General features: G+C 48.8%; 2 protein-coding genes across 2 annotated transcripts; both read right to left on the reverse strand.

The window, feature by feature from the left end:
- Positions 1 to 8,570: 8,570 nt before the first annotated feature.
- Positions 8,571 to 9,953, reverse strand: LOC120697719. Its single transcript, XM_039981019.1, has 3 exons — positions 9,493 to 9,953; positions 9,283 to 9,401; positions 8,571 to 9,196 (listed from the first exon to the last, which is right to left on the reverse strand). The coding sequence occupies exons 1-3, from the start codon at positions 9,947 to 9,949 to the stop codon at positions 8,687 to 8,689; spliced, it is 1,086 nt and encodes a 361-aa protein (XP_039836953.1). The 5' UTR covers positions 9,950 to 9,953; the 3' UTR covers positions 8,571 to 8,686.
- A 99-nt stretch (positions 9,954 to 10,052) lies between these two features.
- LOC120700621 lies at positions 10,053 to 11,452 on the reverse strand. Its single transcript, XM_039984869.1, has 2 exons — positions 10,181 to 11,452; positions 10,053 to 10,061 (listed from the first exon to the last, which is right to left on the reverse strand). Exons 1-2 carry the CDS (start codon positions 11,450 to 11,452, stop codon positions 10,053 to 10,055), a joined length of 1,281 nt encoding a protein of 426 aa, XP_039840803.1.
- Between the last annotated feature and the right edge of the window lie 3,588 nt (positions 11,453 to 15,040).

Here is a 15,040-nt window from a genome sequence, read left to right on the forward strand (position 1 = left end):
TCAAGCTGAACGCCGGGTCGCTGTACCAGCACTAAGAATGCCGAGGGCGGCTGAAAGAGTGCCGATGTCAGCTGAAAAAGACGTTGGACGGCCACCCCAGTAAAGCAACCCAGCAGGGCGACGTTTATAGCCCTTGGACGAGTACAAACACTCCTCCAAGGCCTCGGGGGCTACACCCGCGGGTGCGCTGACGCGCCCCCACGGAGGAAACTTCACTCATATTCGAGGGCGGAAACCCTTTGTATACCCCTATACCCTCGGTCATCCTCCCCGTGAAGGAGAAATGGACTTTATTGATCGATGCAAATAAAGATTACAAAGGGTTACCGGCGCGAAGCCATCGAAAAGTACAAACACGTTGCCACCTGCATGGCAATTTTCCCTGTCTTGGGGAGGATCGTGCGACGAAGAAAAGCACCAAGCCCCTGGCTGGTGCGACGGCCAGGCTGCTAGGGATGCGAGGAACAGCCGCCAGACCGCACGGGTCCAGCGGGATGCTCTCCTCGCAAGCTTTCTTCTAGCATCTCCTCCACCGAAGACTATTCGGGGGGTCGAGCTGGCGGACAGCACCCTCCACACTGTCTCCCCGAGAGCAACCTTGTTGCCGGGGGGGCGATGCGAAGAACAGCCACCAAACCTGGCACCAACGCCCATGGTCAGGCGTCTCCATCCCCCTTCAGGCTAGGGGACATCACAGAACCAAGACCCCACGGGCCCAATGCTCTTCTGCTGATCCCACTGAAGCTAAGGGATGGTGCGCACGCCCTCTTCGGCTTTCCCCCGCCCCTCGCAAGCATTCTTCTAGCATCAAAGCCTAAAAACGCCAGGCCACCCCATCTGGGGGCCGGTCGCAAAAGGCAAAGAAAAGCATTACGAGACTTAGGCGATGCTAGAAGTAAGAGCGGGGAAGTTGGAGAAGAAAGGGAGTCCCTCAACTCCTATTTATAGCTGCGAAGGGCGCCAAGCTTCAAGCCTGTCGAAGGGCAACGGCTTGAACCGCCCGTGATGGCGCGGCCCTCCACGAGCAAAAGATACCCTCGGTTATCGCGCCGGGACGCGACCGAATAAAATAAAACCGAGTCCCTGGACGCTAAGCGGCACAGCGTTGGCCCAGGCCGACCGCCCTTGAACCGCGCATCGCAAGGCGACCAGGGATGACGGGACCGAGGCCCTGGGCGCGGGACAGCGCGACGAAAGCGCCAGCCGCTGAGCAGCAGGCGCCATCGTCGCCCTGCCCCACTCAGCACGCGGATGCATCTTGTCCCCGGAATGAACCAAAAAAGGCGCGCGCCTCGAAGTACTCTCCCTGTAGGCGCACTACCCCGACCGACGAGTTGTCACATCCGCTGGGCTGGCACCCAGGTGCGCCTGGCGTGTGCACAAGCGCACAACACCGATCGATCACGTCAAGGGGTAAAATCGCCGAAATACCCTTTGGCCGAATCCCATGACTCGACCAAAGTCTCGGGGGCTACTGTCGGGTACCACGATTAGGGACACCCTAATCAGGGTACTAAGGTCACCCAAAAAAAATGCAAACACATGTTAGGAGACTGAGCCCACGAAGGCCCACGGCCTCCTTCCAATCCGGAAGAAAGCAAAGAACTCAAAGAAGCCCAGCATGCGGCCCATTTGCACCCCCCTCGGACCCGTGGGGCGATTTCCGCCTCGCTCAAGGCTCCCACCGAGACCCTCGACTGCGCCCCTAATCTCCGCCTCGCTCGAGGGTAGCGAATCTACCCTCGAGCGGGCAAAACATCTCCGCCTCGCTCGAGGATAGCTAACCTACCCTCGAGCAGGCAACTCATCATCGCCTCGCTCGAGGCCACCCCTCGGCGTAAAGGACAAACGGCCCTGCCGCTCACCCGCCCATCGTACGGAGGCATTAAGTGCCAACCACTTCTCCGCAGTGCTCAGGACAGACGGCGTCAGGCCGCCATTCCCCACAATGGCTGTGATCGGCGTCTCGTCCGCCAACTCCGGTCACTGCTCCGCCATCCCGGACATTGTGGCAGTGCTGTGGAACCTGCGACGCGGGACGAGATGGGCTCGGCACTGTTCCCATTACTATTATGCCAACTCCGGCCGTTCGGACTCCACCTCATCACACGTATGGCCTCGGACCCGCCTCCTTCTCGGGGAGGGGTCCGGTGTCGCCACGCGCCCCCTCGGAGAGGGGTGCCCAGCACTAGTAGCCGGAGGCCTGGACCTCCCCCTCGAGGGATCCGGGACCTCCACGTGACTCCCGGACCTCCTTAGTGCATACGACAGCACTCCATCCAGGGGGTCCAGGACCGCCACGCACCCTGCTACCGCTGGTGCACGTATATATGCAACACCCTGACCTGCAGGGCCCACGGAACGCCATCAAGCCACATCTGGAGGACTGTACACCCTACAGCAACGACCACGCCACCTGCTGGGGTTGGCAGGACGCCAGCGCGATCTCCGCGAGGTCAAGGACGACGCCCAGCACGACCACCACGCCCGACGCCATACCCCACAGTGTGCTTCCCACAGTACTCGACTATTGTATCCCCACAGCTCGGGGGAGAAACGACGACTTTCGCGATCCCTGTACATGTACAGATCCCTCCTTGTATCTATAAAAGAAGGAGGCGGGCTTCCCTTAAGGGGGTCGGTCGGCTCTCTAGGCATTACATCGCTCACAGAGCACACACTCGCTCCTAGCCCCAACATCGCCACTTGCCACACTCAGCTTCTCCCCTAGCAGAGACTTGGGAGCCTCCCTCCCTCTCTTGCCTCGCTTGTACCCCTACTACAATCACTTCGGGTGCAAGATAATACAGTGCCCTCACACACCCTCTTGCTGGACGTACGGCCCCGCGGCCGGAACCAGGATAAACCCGTGCGTTACTGTGTTGCCTCTTGCATCAACATCTGGGACGAGGAAACACACAGCATTTACTAGTTGGGATCCGGACCCCCGGGTCGGGACACCGACACAGATGAAGGCGAGCGGATACCTAGAATTGTGGAGGACAAGGAAAAAGAAGACCAGGATGCACAAATAATAGAGCAATGTGGGGACTCATCGGACGATGAGCGCTTCCCAGTGTTAGGTGAATGGCGTGAACAGGGTTTTGGAAATCCAGTGGTACAAGATATTAGATGTCCGGAGTTTGAATACAGAGTGAATGAGGTTATACAAGGGGCAAAGTTTCGTACCATTGAAGATGTGATGGATGCTGTGAAGGTCTGGGCTATATCTCTGAGGAAGGAATTCAGAGTGTTGAAGTCTAGCAGCAAAGAAAACGAGATGAGGTGTGCAGATAGAGATTGTACATGGCGAGTGCATGCCTACGAGGGGAAGTTCAAAACACACTGTGAATGTTCAATTGTTACACCACATACTTGTAGATTGCCAGGTGTTGTGGGACATCACTGTAATATCACATCTACTTTCGTGGCCAAGAAGATGTATGAGGTGATTCTTGACAAAATGGATTACGAGCCTGTATTGATAATTAGGGACATTGAACATAATTTCCAGTATGTGATCAGCTATGCAAAGGCTTGGCGAGCTAAACAAAAAGTGTTTGAGATGCGGTTTGGCACTTATGAGGCTTCATATGACAACCTACCTCGTATGCTTGAAGCAATTGTGCACAGAAATCCTGGAAGTGCTTTTGATACATATAGTGTACCGAGCTTGTCAGGGGAGGCCAAGCATTTTGAAGCAATCCGGCAGGACTTCGCTGTTGCAACTCTCTCCTTCACCCGTCTCTTCTTTTTCCCTCTATGGATGTTGTTTGCTGCAAATACAGGTGTGAGGGGACCTCAGCTTTTATATTTGGGGGGAGCCTGCCGCCCCCCTGCCGGGCGGTCGGCCTGGCTGCCGCCCCTCCACCGGGCGATAGGGGCCTCCATGCAATAGAACTCAAATTTTAATTATATATAGGTCCCTACCGCCCGGCAGGGGTGTCGTGGTGCTGCAAACCACAGCCGGGTGGCGGAAGGCACCCGCCCTAGCCCAGAGGGTGTATACTCGGGGGTTAGCTAGTCCTAGTTCGATCTCTCCCAAGAACACGATGAACACCACGGGATTAGAGTGGTTCGGGCCGCCGGAGCGTAATACCCTACATCCACTGTGTGTTGTATTGCCTTCCCTCGAGAGAGAGAGAGTTCGCGAGAGCTGGTGTGTCTGGAGAGCTTGTAGTGCACAGCGAGCGCCTCTCTTTTATATCTCAAGGGAGGCGTGTACATAGCTGTTGGGTCCCCGACAGGTGGGCCCAACGATATAGTATAAGATAACATACTGTTCATACATTATGGCGTCGCAGCAAAGGAGATCTCTCTCCTGGATTCCCCTGCCTGCTCCTGGAGTCCCTCGTTCATCATGTCCAGGCGCTGTCTTGTCGGGACGATGCCAGACGTAGCTAGTGGCGTCGCCTGCCACGTAGCTTAACGAGCTGTGTAGCTTGCGGTGTAGGCGGCATGATGGAAAAGTGTCGTGCCGTCGTATCTATTTAATGCTGCAGACGGGCTCTGCGCGGGTGCGGCACAGGCGGCTGCACTGTGCGCCTTGGTAATACGCGGTGCACAGTGAGGCCTGACAAAGGCTGTCCCGCGTGCCGCGGCGACAGAGCACGCCCCAACCATCCGCATTAAATGCGGTGTGTGGGCGAGTCTCCCAACGGAAGACTCGCACACGAGCCCGCGCCTCCAGGACATGTGGCGGTTCCGGACCCCCACGCGGTAAAGGGGGGTCCGGACGGACGCAGGAGGTCCCGGACCCCTATGGGGGGGTCCGAGGCCTCAGTTGTCAGCTCGGAGCTTCCCTTCATTAGAGACACGTGGCGTCTCCGGACCCATCCCCAGGCGGGGAACGGGTCCGGGGCCGTTGGCCTGGTGAGGGAAGAGCCTGACCCGTGGGGCCTGGCTACTCCGCCCTTTTCGCGCAGTTACGGATAACTACGCGGGTCCTGCCTTGCCGCAGTAAGTGTGGGTATCCCTGCTACAGGGTACCGACAAGAGGCATACAACTGTAAATTGTGAAACCAAAAATATATTTTTGTAAAAAATGTTTTTAAAAAATATAAAAATAGAAAAAACGCGTTGGGTGGGTTTGTTGTCATCTCAACTCAACTCGTCTGGGCTTTTTGGATATGTACCTTCTGCGACTCTTGAGCTCAATATTTCCGCACAGGAGGTCAACGGTTGTGCAAAACTCAAACACGACTTCATTTTCCAAGAGGAGAGATTGCGACAGCTGTCGGAGACACCACAGTCCTTGATTACGCCGTGCTCAATCTTTCGCCCATCGTTCATGGAGATGGTTAAATCCACCGTTCGGAGGCTCTCCAGCCAGACCAGCCTGGTTGCTCAGAAGCTCTGGTCCAATTCACTTTTTTTTTTCTTTTGAGTTCAGTGAAAAGCTACACATGCGCTATTTTGTATATATACATCTCAAAAGAATGTTTTCCGATGAAATGTGAGGTATAGTAAAAAGGCAACGCTTGTCCCATCCCCCGTGCAAAAGATGTGGTCACTGCAGAGAGGAATAGCCACATCCATTCATGGTCTCAGGTCCGAACCAGCACGGTATACAAACAAGGGAAAATTCGATTCATGCCACTACAACTCCGTGAAATTGGGTTTCACGTTGAAAATCATGCCACTCAATGGCATGGATTTCAACATGAAATCCAAAATCGTGAAATTGTAGTGGCATGGATCCAACTGACTCTACAAACAACACGCAAGAAACACGCGCGCCAACACCAGAATCTCTGTAAGCTGGATACGCAAACGCAACACGCCTCTCGCGGCCACGGATGGTGCGCATCCTGTTGGTGATATACCCAAGAGCCCATCATCACAATACGGTTTAAAGGCCCAAGTGGATATTGATCCAAGAGGGATTAGGGTTACTAATGGGCCTATGAGATAGAAGCCCATTAGTACGCCCTATATATATGAGGGAGGGGCTAGGGGGGCGATGACCTGAGCCGCGCCACCTCCCTAGCCGCCGCCCCTCCCTCTCTCTCGGCCGCTGTCCTTGCCGTGCGTGCGGTGCTAGCACACCGACGCCCGGCGTTTCATCCCCGTACGTGTGAACTCCGTGGAGGCGCTGCTGCGACTGCTGCGCTGATCGGCTGCTGGGATCAAGTACGAGGAGCTCGGTTCGTGGGACGTGATCGACTACTTCCTCTACATCGACGCGCGACTTCTTCCGCTGCGCTGCGCGTCTAGTGGTAACGATCTATGATCTTCTACTCGCAAGTATCTTGGGTTTATGCGGTAGTGATGCTAGCGTAGCCTACCCGTTTACCTTCAGAGGTATCAGAGCCATCTTGCGTAGTTTTTGGTCTGGATCTTTTGCATATAGGTGATATGTTGTTGTAGTAGATTGGATCTATTACTTTTGCACGGTTTGATTAGATCAATTGGTCATAAGGGGTTAAAACTGGAGCGAGTTGATTGCGCGGCATGTGACAAAAGATTAGTTTGTGTTCTTTCTCTGTTATGCATACGACATGTCCCTACCGGCTGGAATCACCATCGGGACTAACTGTGTGCATAGTCAGCAGATTGAACCAACATATCAAGATCATGTGTAGATGCAGTCTTCTCAAGTGCAAAGTTTGCACGGTCAAGGTGATTGACCTAGTGAAAATTGAGGCATTATGAATGGCTCGGATTTGAGGTGATGCGATCACTCTGATGTGATTTTCATAGGGATTCCATAGATGCGATCTGTGTAATTCCGTGAGGTTTTCAGGGCGCTGCCCTGAGACCCGCGGGACCGCCGTTGCTTTCTCGCTGTAGCGGCTTCCCAAGCGCTACTTTGGTAGAACACGTCGTACGCCTAACTTGTTTTTGCAGGGTGTGATGTGAATGGTATGGCCTCAATGTCATGTGATGATTTGTGCGGCCTGCGTGTCGCAAGTTAACACAACCGGGTTGAGGTTGCACCATTATTGTATAACGACCTGCGTGTCGACTTGTGATGTTTGAATCCTCATGTAATTATTTCACTAGCTATTAGATGTAGTAGCTTAGTATCTTTTCATGGAGGTTTCAATCATGATGGCGATGATGATCACCACAAGATAGGACAGATGGCAATGGAGGTCACCTTGGAGCCATGGCGATGGAGCCCATTGTGATGCAAGAGGCCATACTATTCACAATATAATATGATTATATGCCTGTGATATTTATTTTCCTGTCATACTATTCTTTCATGCTTTTACATATGGTGGATGCTTTAATCATGATAGAATAGTTTCCCTCAGAAAAGTTTGAGTTTTTGATGCCTTTTACCAATAGCTGCACCTATAAATTTTGATCGTTGTGTGGTAGGTTTACCAAAGTAGAGTACCCTCAGCTATCACTTTTGTATAGGGTGGATGTCGGACATTCACAAGCATAGTATTGGTTTACTCAGCAAAGCTATCAAAACAGTTTTGGGCTTTAAGGCATAGGGTTGGGGCCGGGGCATTGGATGCCACCCAACAAACAAGAGTCGCATAGAGATGTGATTAGTAATTTGTTACTTACCTGTATTACTACTTTTCTAGCCGTGATGCTAAAGCTCACTAGAATTTTAGTGATTATGGATCTTGAACTACTATATGTCATTAGAGGAAAGATGACTTTGATATAGTAGGTTGTCTTTTGTTAAATCAGTTAATGAAAGTCTTTACATAAACTTAGTGCTGAAATCTTGCTTTACTTTAATGTTGTAGATCATGTCTGCCAGTAACAATTCTGTTTTTAATTTGCGTTCTGTTCTTGAGAAAGAAAGTTGAATGGAACAAACTTTATTGATTGGTACCGCAATCTGAGAATTGTTCTCAGACAAGAGAAAAAAGAGTATGTTCTTGAGCAGCCATATCCTGATGATCTCCCTGACAATGCAACTGCTGCTGATCGCAGAGCTTATGAGAAGCACTGCAATGACTCACTTGATGTCAGCTGTCTGATGCTCGCCACCATGTCCCCTGATCTGCAGAAGCAGTATGAGCATGCAGATGCTCATACCATGATCGAGGGGCTGCGTGGGATGTTTCAGAACCAAGCCAGGACTGAGAGGTTCAATATCTCAAAGTCCTTGTTTGCGTGCAAGCTGGCAGAAGGTAGCCCAGTCAGTCCTCATGTGATCAAAATGATTGGTTACATTGAGACTTTGGATCAAGGTTTTCAAATCGGCTGGTCGGTCCTGGTCGCCTAGGGACCGACCAGGCGATTACTCGTGATTAGTCGACGACCAGGTCGACCTGGTCGAGCCTGGTCGTTCCCTAATCGTCCATATGTCTACATGTTCAGTATATAGTGTATATATAATTATATATATGCAATATAGTATACAGCAAGCAATTCTGCAGGTTTTGGTGACTTACTTTTGATATTTGCTCTCCAGAACTCCAGCTTCTTGTCCAAAACTCCATATTCTTCTTGCTGAATCCCTGGCTCCCTGCTGCTGAAACAAAAAAATGAAGTTGTTAGGAGAAAGTGAGAAACCTTCATGCTGCCTTGATAAATATTAAACAAGGAGTACTGCAGTAGAGATTTAGCAAACCATAACAGAGCACTACTGCAGTACTGCTACAGCAGCAATGCAGCATACATAACCAAACAAAGTTCAATAGTTCAGTACAATAATTGAAAACACACAAATAAAGGCCTCTTGCTAGAGGCTAGAGCTAATGACTAATTATTAGTTAAGTAAATCATCATCCAACTGGAAGTGTCCATCTCCAGCTTCTTCATCCTCCTCCATGGCTGTTGCTGAATCAGAATCTTCTGGCTCATCTTGTGCTTCATCTCCCACATCACTATCATCTGTGTCTGCATCAACATTATCTTGGGCGGGTGTGTTTCTTGGACGCTTCCGATTCCTAGCATAGGTCTGTTTGACAGCAGTAGCAGCACGAGCAGCAGCAGCCCTAGGCAAGTGACGCCCCCTTAGACCTTGAGTTGCACCAGCCACTTCATCCACAGCAGTCCATGTCAAAGAATCGCCATCACCATGAACTGTTTCAGAATTTTCATCAACCCATTCACTTTCCCATTGGAATTCCTCAAGCAAGAGTGGGTTGCATTTCTTTCCTTTGGAACCCATCTCTTTAATTTTTTGAAACCTGTTTTGCATCTTCCGGTTATAGCTAACATACACCAACTTATTTAACCTTTTATGCTCCAACCGGTTTCTCTTTTTGGTATGGACCTACAAAAAAGCAACAATGTTATCTCCAATACAAGTACTTAGTAGTTAGTACTTAACAGGTTCCAACACAAGTACTTAGTACTTACATGAGCAAATGCGCTCCAATTACGTTCACATCCAGATGCAGAACAGCAGAGGCTAATAATTTTTTTTGCTAAACTCTGGAGCTCAAATGCTAGGCCACCATATGAGCCCCACCAAAGAACTGCAATATAAATACAATTACATACTAGTTAGTGCATTTCTATAGCCAACAAGGAATAAGTGAACTAGCCAGATAGTTACACAAAACTTACTTGGATTTTTTTTACTCCTATCTCTGATTGCTAAAGGCTTTGAGAAGCAATCACCTTCAGACCTCTCATAATCATCTGCTTGCTTACTAATCTGGGTTTGTTCATCATCATCACTCACCATCTTCCAGAAAACATCATTGAACATTGATCTTAGCCTTGCAGCTTGTCTCTTATCTTTCTCTCTTATGTCAAAATACTTCCCTGGATTCAAAAAGAGGGCTGCCCCATATAGTTTTTGCTCCATTTGAGTTTCCCATCTCTTGTCATAGCACTCCAATACATCCTTAAGTAAACTTGGCTTCTCTTTCAATGATTCTTTGATGGTATTCTTTGCAACATCCATGGCTGCCATAATTTCAGGAGCTGCTGGTGTCTCATCTCCATCTGCTATCCTCAAAGCAATGAGAAGTGGTTGTGAAGCTCTTAGGCAGTTTTCCATAGTGTTCCAAAAAGGCATTGAAAGGACAATGTTAACAACCTGTTTGCCTTCACTAGAAGAAGTCAAGCTATTCTTATTCCATTCCTCACTAACAAATAAAGCTCTCAGGCCATTCCTATGCCTATGCATACTTGCCAATGTAAGAAACGAAGTAGCAAAGCGAGTCACAGCCGGCCTCACAAGATCTCCACCTATCTTATCCCTCATTTGATCAAGAACCCTCCCATGTTTGTAGATAAATCTGCATACTTTCTTTGCCATGCTTATGCAAGTGTTGAACTCCTTTATCTTCCCAATGTCCTCCAACATCAAGTCCAAGCAATGGGCAGCACAAGGTGTCCAAAACAAGTGGGGAATCCTCTCCATCAACAACCTTCCTGCAGCCTTGAAGTTGGATCCATTGTCAGTGACAACTTGCACCACATATTCCCTCCCAATCTTATCAATTTGCTTCTCCAACAAATCTGCTAACATTTGTGCATTTGCTACCTCACTTGAAGCATCAACGGACCCTAAGAAGAAGGTCCCTGCTGGGCTATTGGCAAGAAAATTGATTAGATGGCGGTGGCTTGTGTCAGTCCACCCATCAGACATAAGGGTGTAGCCATATTCCTTCCAAGCTTCCTCATGCTTCTTCCTCAACTCCGCTGTCCTATTCACAGCCCTATCAAGCAAAGGAACCCTTAGTTCATGGTATGACGGTGGGCGTAACCCAGGACCATATTGTCCAATTGACTCTACCATAATCTCCCAACTTCTTGAGTTGATGGCATTCAACGGTATGCCATTCTCATAGAAAAAATCAGCAATGTGGTCATCAACAATTTGCTTGGCCTCCTTAGACTTTTTTGTGCAATGCTCAAGAGTAGATTGAGAAGTATTTGATTTGTGCCTCTCTGCAACTACTTCTTCTGGTGTCTTGCATAGCATGGCACTCACTGACTTCGAATGCTTTTGAGTTTGTGGTTTGGGAGCAGCAGAAACAACAAAGTTAGCAATGGAAGCCTGAGCAATTTTCTTCCTTGCTTGCTTAACCCTTGTCCCAGAACTAGGCACTGGTGTTCCAGCTTGAGGCTCAGCTGCAGCACCTTCTTCCTCTTCATTTGCATCTACTTCGGGCACACTCACAAACACAGTCCTTGAATTCTTTTTCAAGTAATCATGCATCTCTCTCTTTACTATTTCAGGACATTCCTCACAACCGTGTGCATCACCATAACCCCCAGCAAGGTGCTGCTTAAACCTGCTTACTCCTGCAGGAACCCTCTTCTCACAAAAAATACACTGCAAAAAATCTTTCTTGCTAGTATCTGGCCACCACCCATACTTCCATGCTGGGTCTTTCGATCGAGCCTTTCTTTTCGGATCAATGGCTTCGGCACGACGCTCAGGTGACAGCTTTGCAAGAGCTTTCTCAATTAGGGACTGAACATTAGCATCTGGAGCAGTTGAGCCTGCAGAAGAATTTGTGGTTGCAGCTGTATCATTCTGAGCAGGAGCATGCCCTTCAGGAGCATTCATCAACACTTCCACCACTGCACGCCGGCGTACTGTCTCTGCACATATACAACATAGCACACCACCGAGAAGATGAACACACAGCAGGTCCAAGCAAATGCAAGAAACAAACAAGTAGAGCTGCAGAGGAGCCGGAGCAGCAGCTATGCACACTGCAGAGCAACACCAAGCTACAAGCAGGAAGCGGGATTGCAGCCTTGCAGGAAGGGAGCAAAAGGGGAATAGGGAGCTTACCATCAGATGAAGATGAGCTCATCTTCAACTTCAAAAGGGTGACGGCGCAAGGATGAAGGGGCTGCAGCAGCTGCCTGCTGCTTCCGCGGTTCCTTGCCGGGGTGCAGGTAGATCCGTAGATGCCTCTGCAACTGGACAGCGCCGGGAGAGATGCACAGGAGCCTGGTGGAGTGAGGAACTGAGGACAGGAGAGGATCTAGAGGTGGTGGTGGCGCTGGGAGGGAAAGAGGACGCTGGCCGCCGCTGGAGAGGACGGAGCCCGGGAGCCGCGGTCGCACCGTCGCAGTCGACGCGAGAACGGCGATACTCGTTTCTGGCGGCTGGAACGGCTGGATTCGCCCGCCCCTTTCTCCCCCTCGCTATTTTAGCCACCTGGTGTCTCTTGCAACCCTAACGGGCCGAATTGGTAGCCCAATAAGTCTCCTAAAGCCCAACTGCCAATGCCCTGGTCGAGAAACGCCCTGGTCGACCGATTAATCGCGATTAGTGGACGACTAATCGGACGACCAGGTTTCTGGTCGCTCTGGTCGGGTCGGTGGTGCTGGTCGGCCTTGGAGAACCGACCTGGGCGATTAATCGCGATTAATCGCGATTAATCGGACGACTTGAAAACATGGCTTTGGATAGACTTAGTTCTGAACTTCACCAAGACTTGGCTACTGATGTTATTCTCCAGTCGCTCCCGGCGAGCTATGAGCCTTTTATCATGAATTTTCAGATGAATGGCTTGGATAAAACATTGAGTGAGTTGCATGGGATGCTAAAAACAGCAGAGGAGAGCATTAAGAAGAATCCGAATCATGTGATGATGATTCAGAAGGGGAACAAAAAGAGGAAGCGTTGGACGCCTCCTAATCCCAAAGGTTTGCAAGGAAAAGAGTTCCGGTGGTGAGTCTTCGGGCTCTAAGCTAAAGCCAGCACCTAAGGCCAAATCTGGCCCTACTTTCTGAAGATGAATGCTTCCACTGTCATGAAAAGGGACATTGGTCTAGGAACTGCAAGAAGTACTTGGAAGAAAAGAAGAAGAAGAAGGGAAGTGAGACTTCCACTTCAGGTATAAATGTTATAGAAATAAATATTGCATTATCTTCTAGTGAATCATGGGTATTTGATACTGGATCGATGATTCACACTTGCAAATCGTTGCAGGGTCTAAGTGAGACTAGAAGATTTGCAAGAGGCGAGTTGGACATTCGGGTCGGCAATGGCGCAAAGGTTGCGGTGTTGGCGGTCGGCACCTACCACTTGTCTCTACCCTCCGGATTAGTTTTGGAATTAAATAATTGTTATTGCATTCCTGCTTTGAGCAAGAACATTATTTCTTCTTCATGTTTGGAAGAAGTTGGTGATTTTAAGATTGTAATTGACAACAAACGTTGTTCTATCTTTTGCAATGGTATTTTTTATGCTCATTGTCCATTGGTGAATGGATTATATGTTCTTGATCTTGAGGATAAATCTGTCTGTAACATTAATACTAAGAGGCTTAGACCAAATGATTTGAATCCCACTTTTATTTGGCATTGTCGCTTAGGTCATATAAATGAGAAGCGCATTGAACAACTCCATAAAGATGGATTGTTAATCTCATTTGATTTTGAATCATTTGACACATGTGAGTCTTGTTTGCTTGGAAAGATGACCAAAGCGCCTTTCACTGGTCAGAGTGAGAGGGCGAGTGACTTGTTGGGACTTGTACATACCGATGTATGTGGACCAATGAGCTCAATAGTCAGAGGTGGTTTTCAGTACTTCATTACTTTCACTGATGACTTTAGTAGACATGGCTATATCTACTTAATGAGGCACAAGTCTGAATCGTTTGAAAAGTTCAAAGAATTTCAGAATGAAGTACAAAATCAATTAGGCAAGACAATTAAATTTCTGCGATCTGATCGTGGAGGAGAATATTTGAGCCTTGAATTTGGTGATCATTTGAAGCAATGTGGAATTATTCCGCAGCTAACTCCGCCCGGAACGCCTCAATGGAATGGGGTATCCGAACGGAGGAACCGAACCTTGTTGGACATGGTTAGGTCAATGATGAGCCAAGCTGATCTTCCATTGTCATTTTGGGGTTATGCTCTTGAAACTGCTGCGTTCACACTGAATAGGGTTCCAAGTAAGTCTGTTGAGAAGACACCATATGAGATATGGACTGGGAAGCGTCCCGGATTATCTTTTCTCAAAGTTTGGGGATGTGAGGCTTATGTCAAACGTTTGATGTCAGATAAGCTCACTCCAAAGTCAGACAAATGTTTCTTTGTGGGGTATCCTAGGGAAACCAAAGGATATTATTTTTACAATAAGGCGGAAGGCAAAGTGTTTGTCGCTCGCAATGGTGTTTTCTTAGAAAAGGAGTTTCTCTCAAAAGGATTTAGTGGGAGCAAGGTGCAACTTGAAGAAATTCAGGAAACACCCGAAACTGTTTCAGCACCCACTGAAGATCCACGGGATGTGCAAGATGTTGCACAACCCGTAGTTGAGGCACCAGCCCCACGAAGGTCTATAAGGGCACGTCGCGCTACTGACAAGCTCAACCTCCTTATTACGGAGGAGCGCCATGTATTATTGATGGAAAATGATGAGCCCTTGACCTACAAAGAAGCAATGATGGGACCCGACTCCGACAAATGGCTTGAAGCCATGGAATCCGAGTTAAAATCCATGCATGATAATCAAGTTTGGAACTTGGTCGATCAGATTGACAGTGTAAGACCTGTCGATTGTAAGTGGATTTTTAAGAAAAAATTAGACATGGATGGAAATGTTCACATCTATAAGGCACGATTGGTGGCGAAAGGTTTCCGACAAATTCAAGGTGTTGACTATGAGGAAACCTTTTCGCCCGTCGCAATGCTAAAGTCTGTTCGGATTCTCCTAGCAATTGCCGCATATTATGACTATGAGATATGGCAAATGGATGTCAAAACCACTTTTCTTAATGGACATCTAAGTGAGGATGTGTATATGACACAGCCTGAAGGTTTTGTCGATCCTAAAAATGCTGGGAAAATATGTAAGCTTCAGAGGTCCATCTATGGATTGAAGCAAGCATCTCGGAGTTGGAATATTCGTTTTGATGAAGTAGTCAAAGGGTTTGGCTTCATCAAGAATGAAGATGAGCCTTGTGTTTACAAAAAGGCTAGTGGGAGCGCACTTGTGTTTCTGGTCCTATATGTGGATGACATATTACTGATCGGCAATGATATTCCAATGCTTGAAGCCGTTAAAACCTCATTGAAAAAGAGTTTTTCGATGAAGGATTTAGAAGAGGCGGCTTATATTCTGGGTATTAGGATCTATAGAGATAGATCAAAAAGGCTAATTGGATTGAGCCAAGACACGTACATTGAC

Source organism: Panicum virgatum, chromosome 3K (genome assembly GCF_016808335.1).
Source record: "Panicum virgatum strain AP13 chromosome 3K, P.virgatum_v5, whole genome shotgun sequence".
In the NCBI taxonomy this organism is placed as follows: domain Eukaryota; kingdom Viridiplantae; phylum Streptophyta; class Magnoliopsida; order Poales; family Poaceae; genus Panicum; species Panicum virgatum.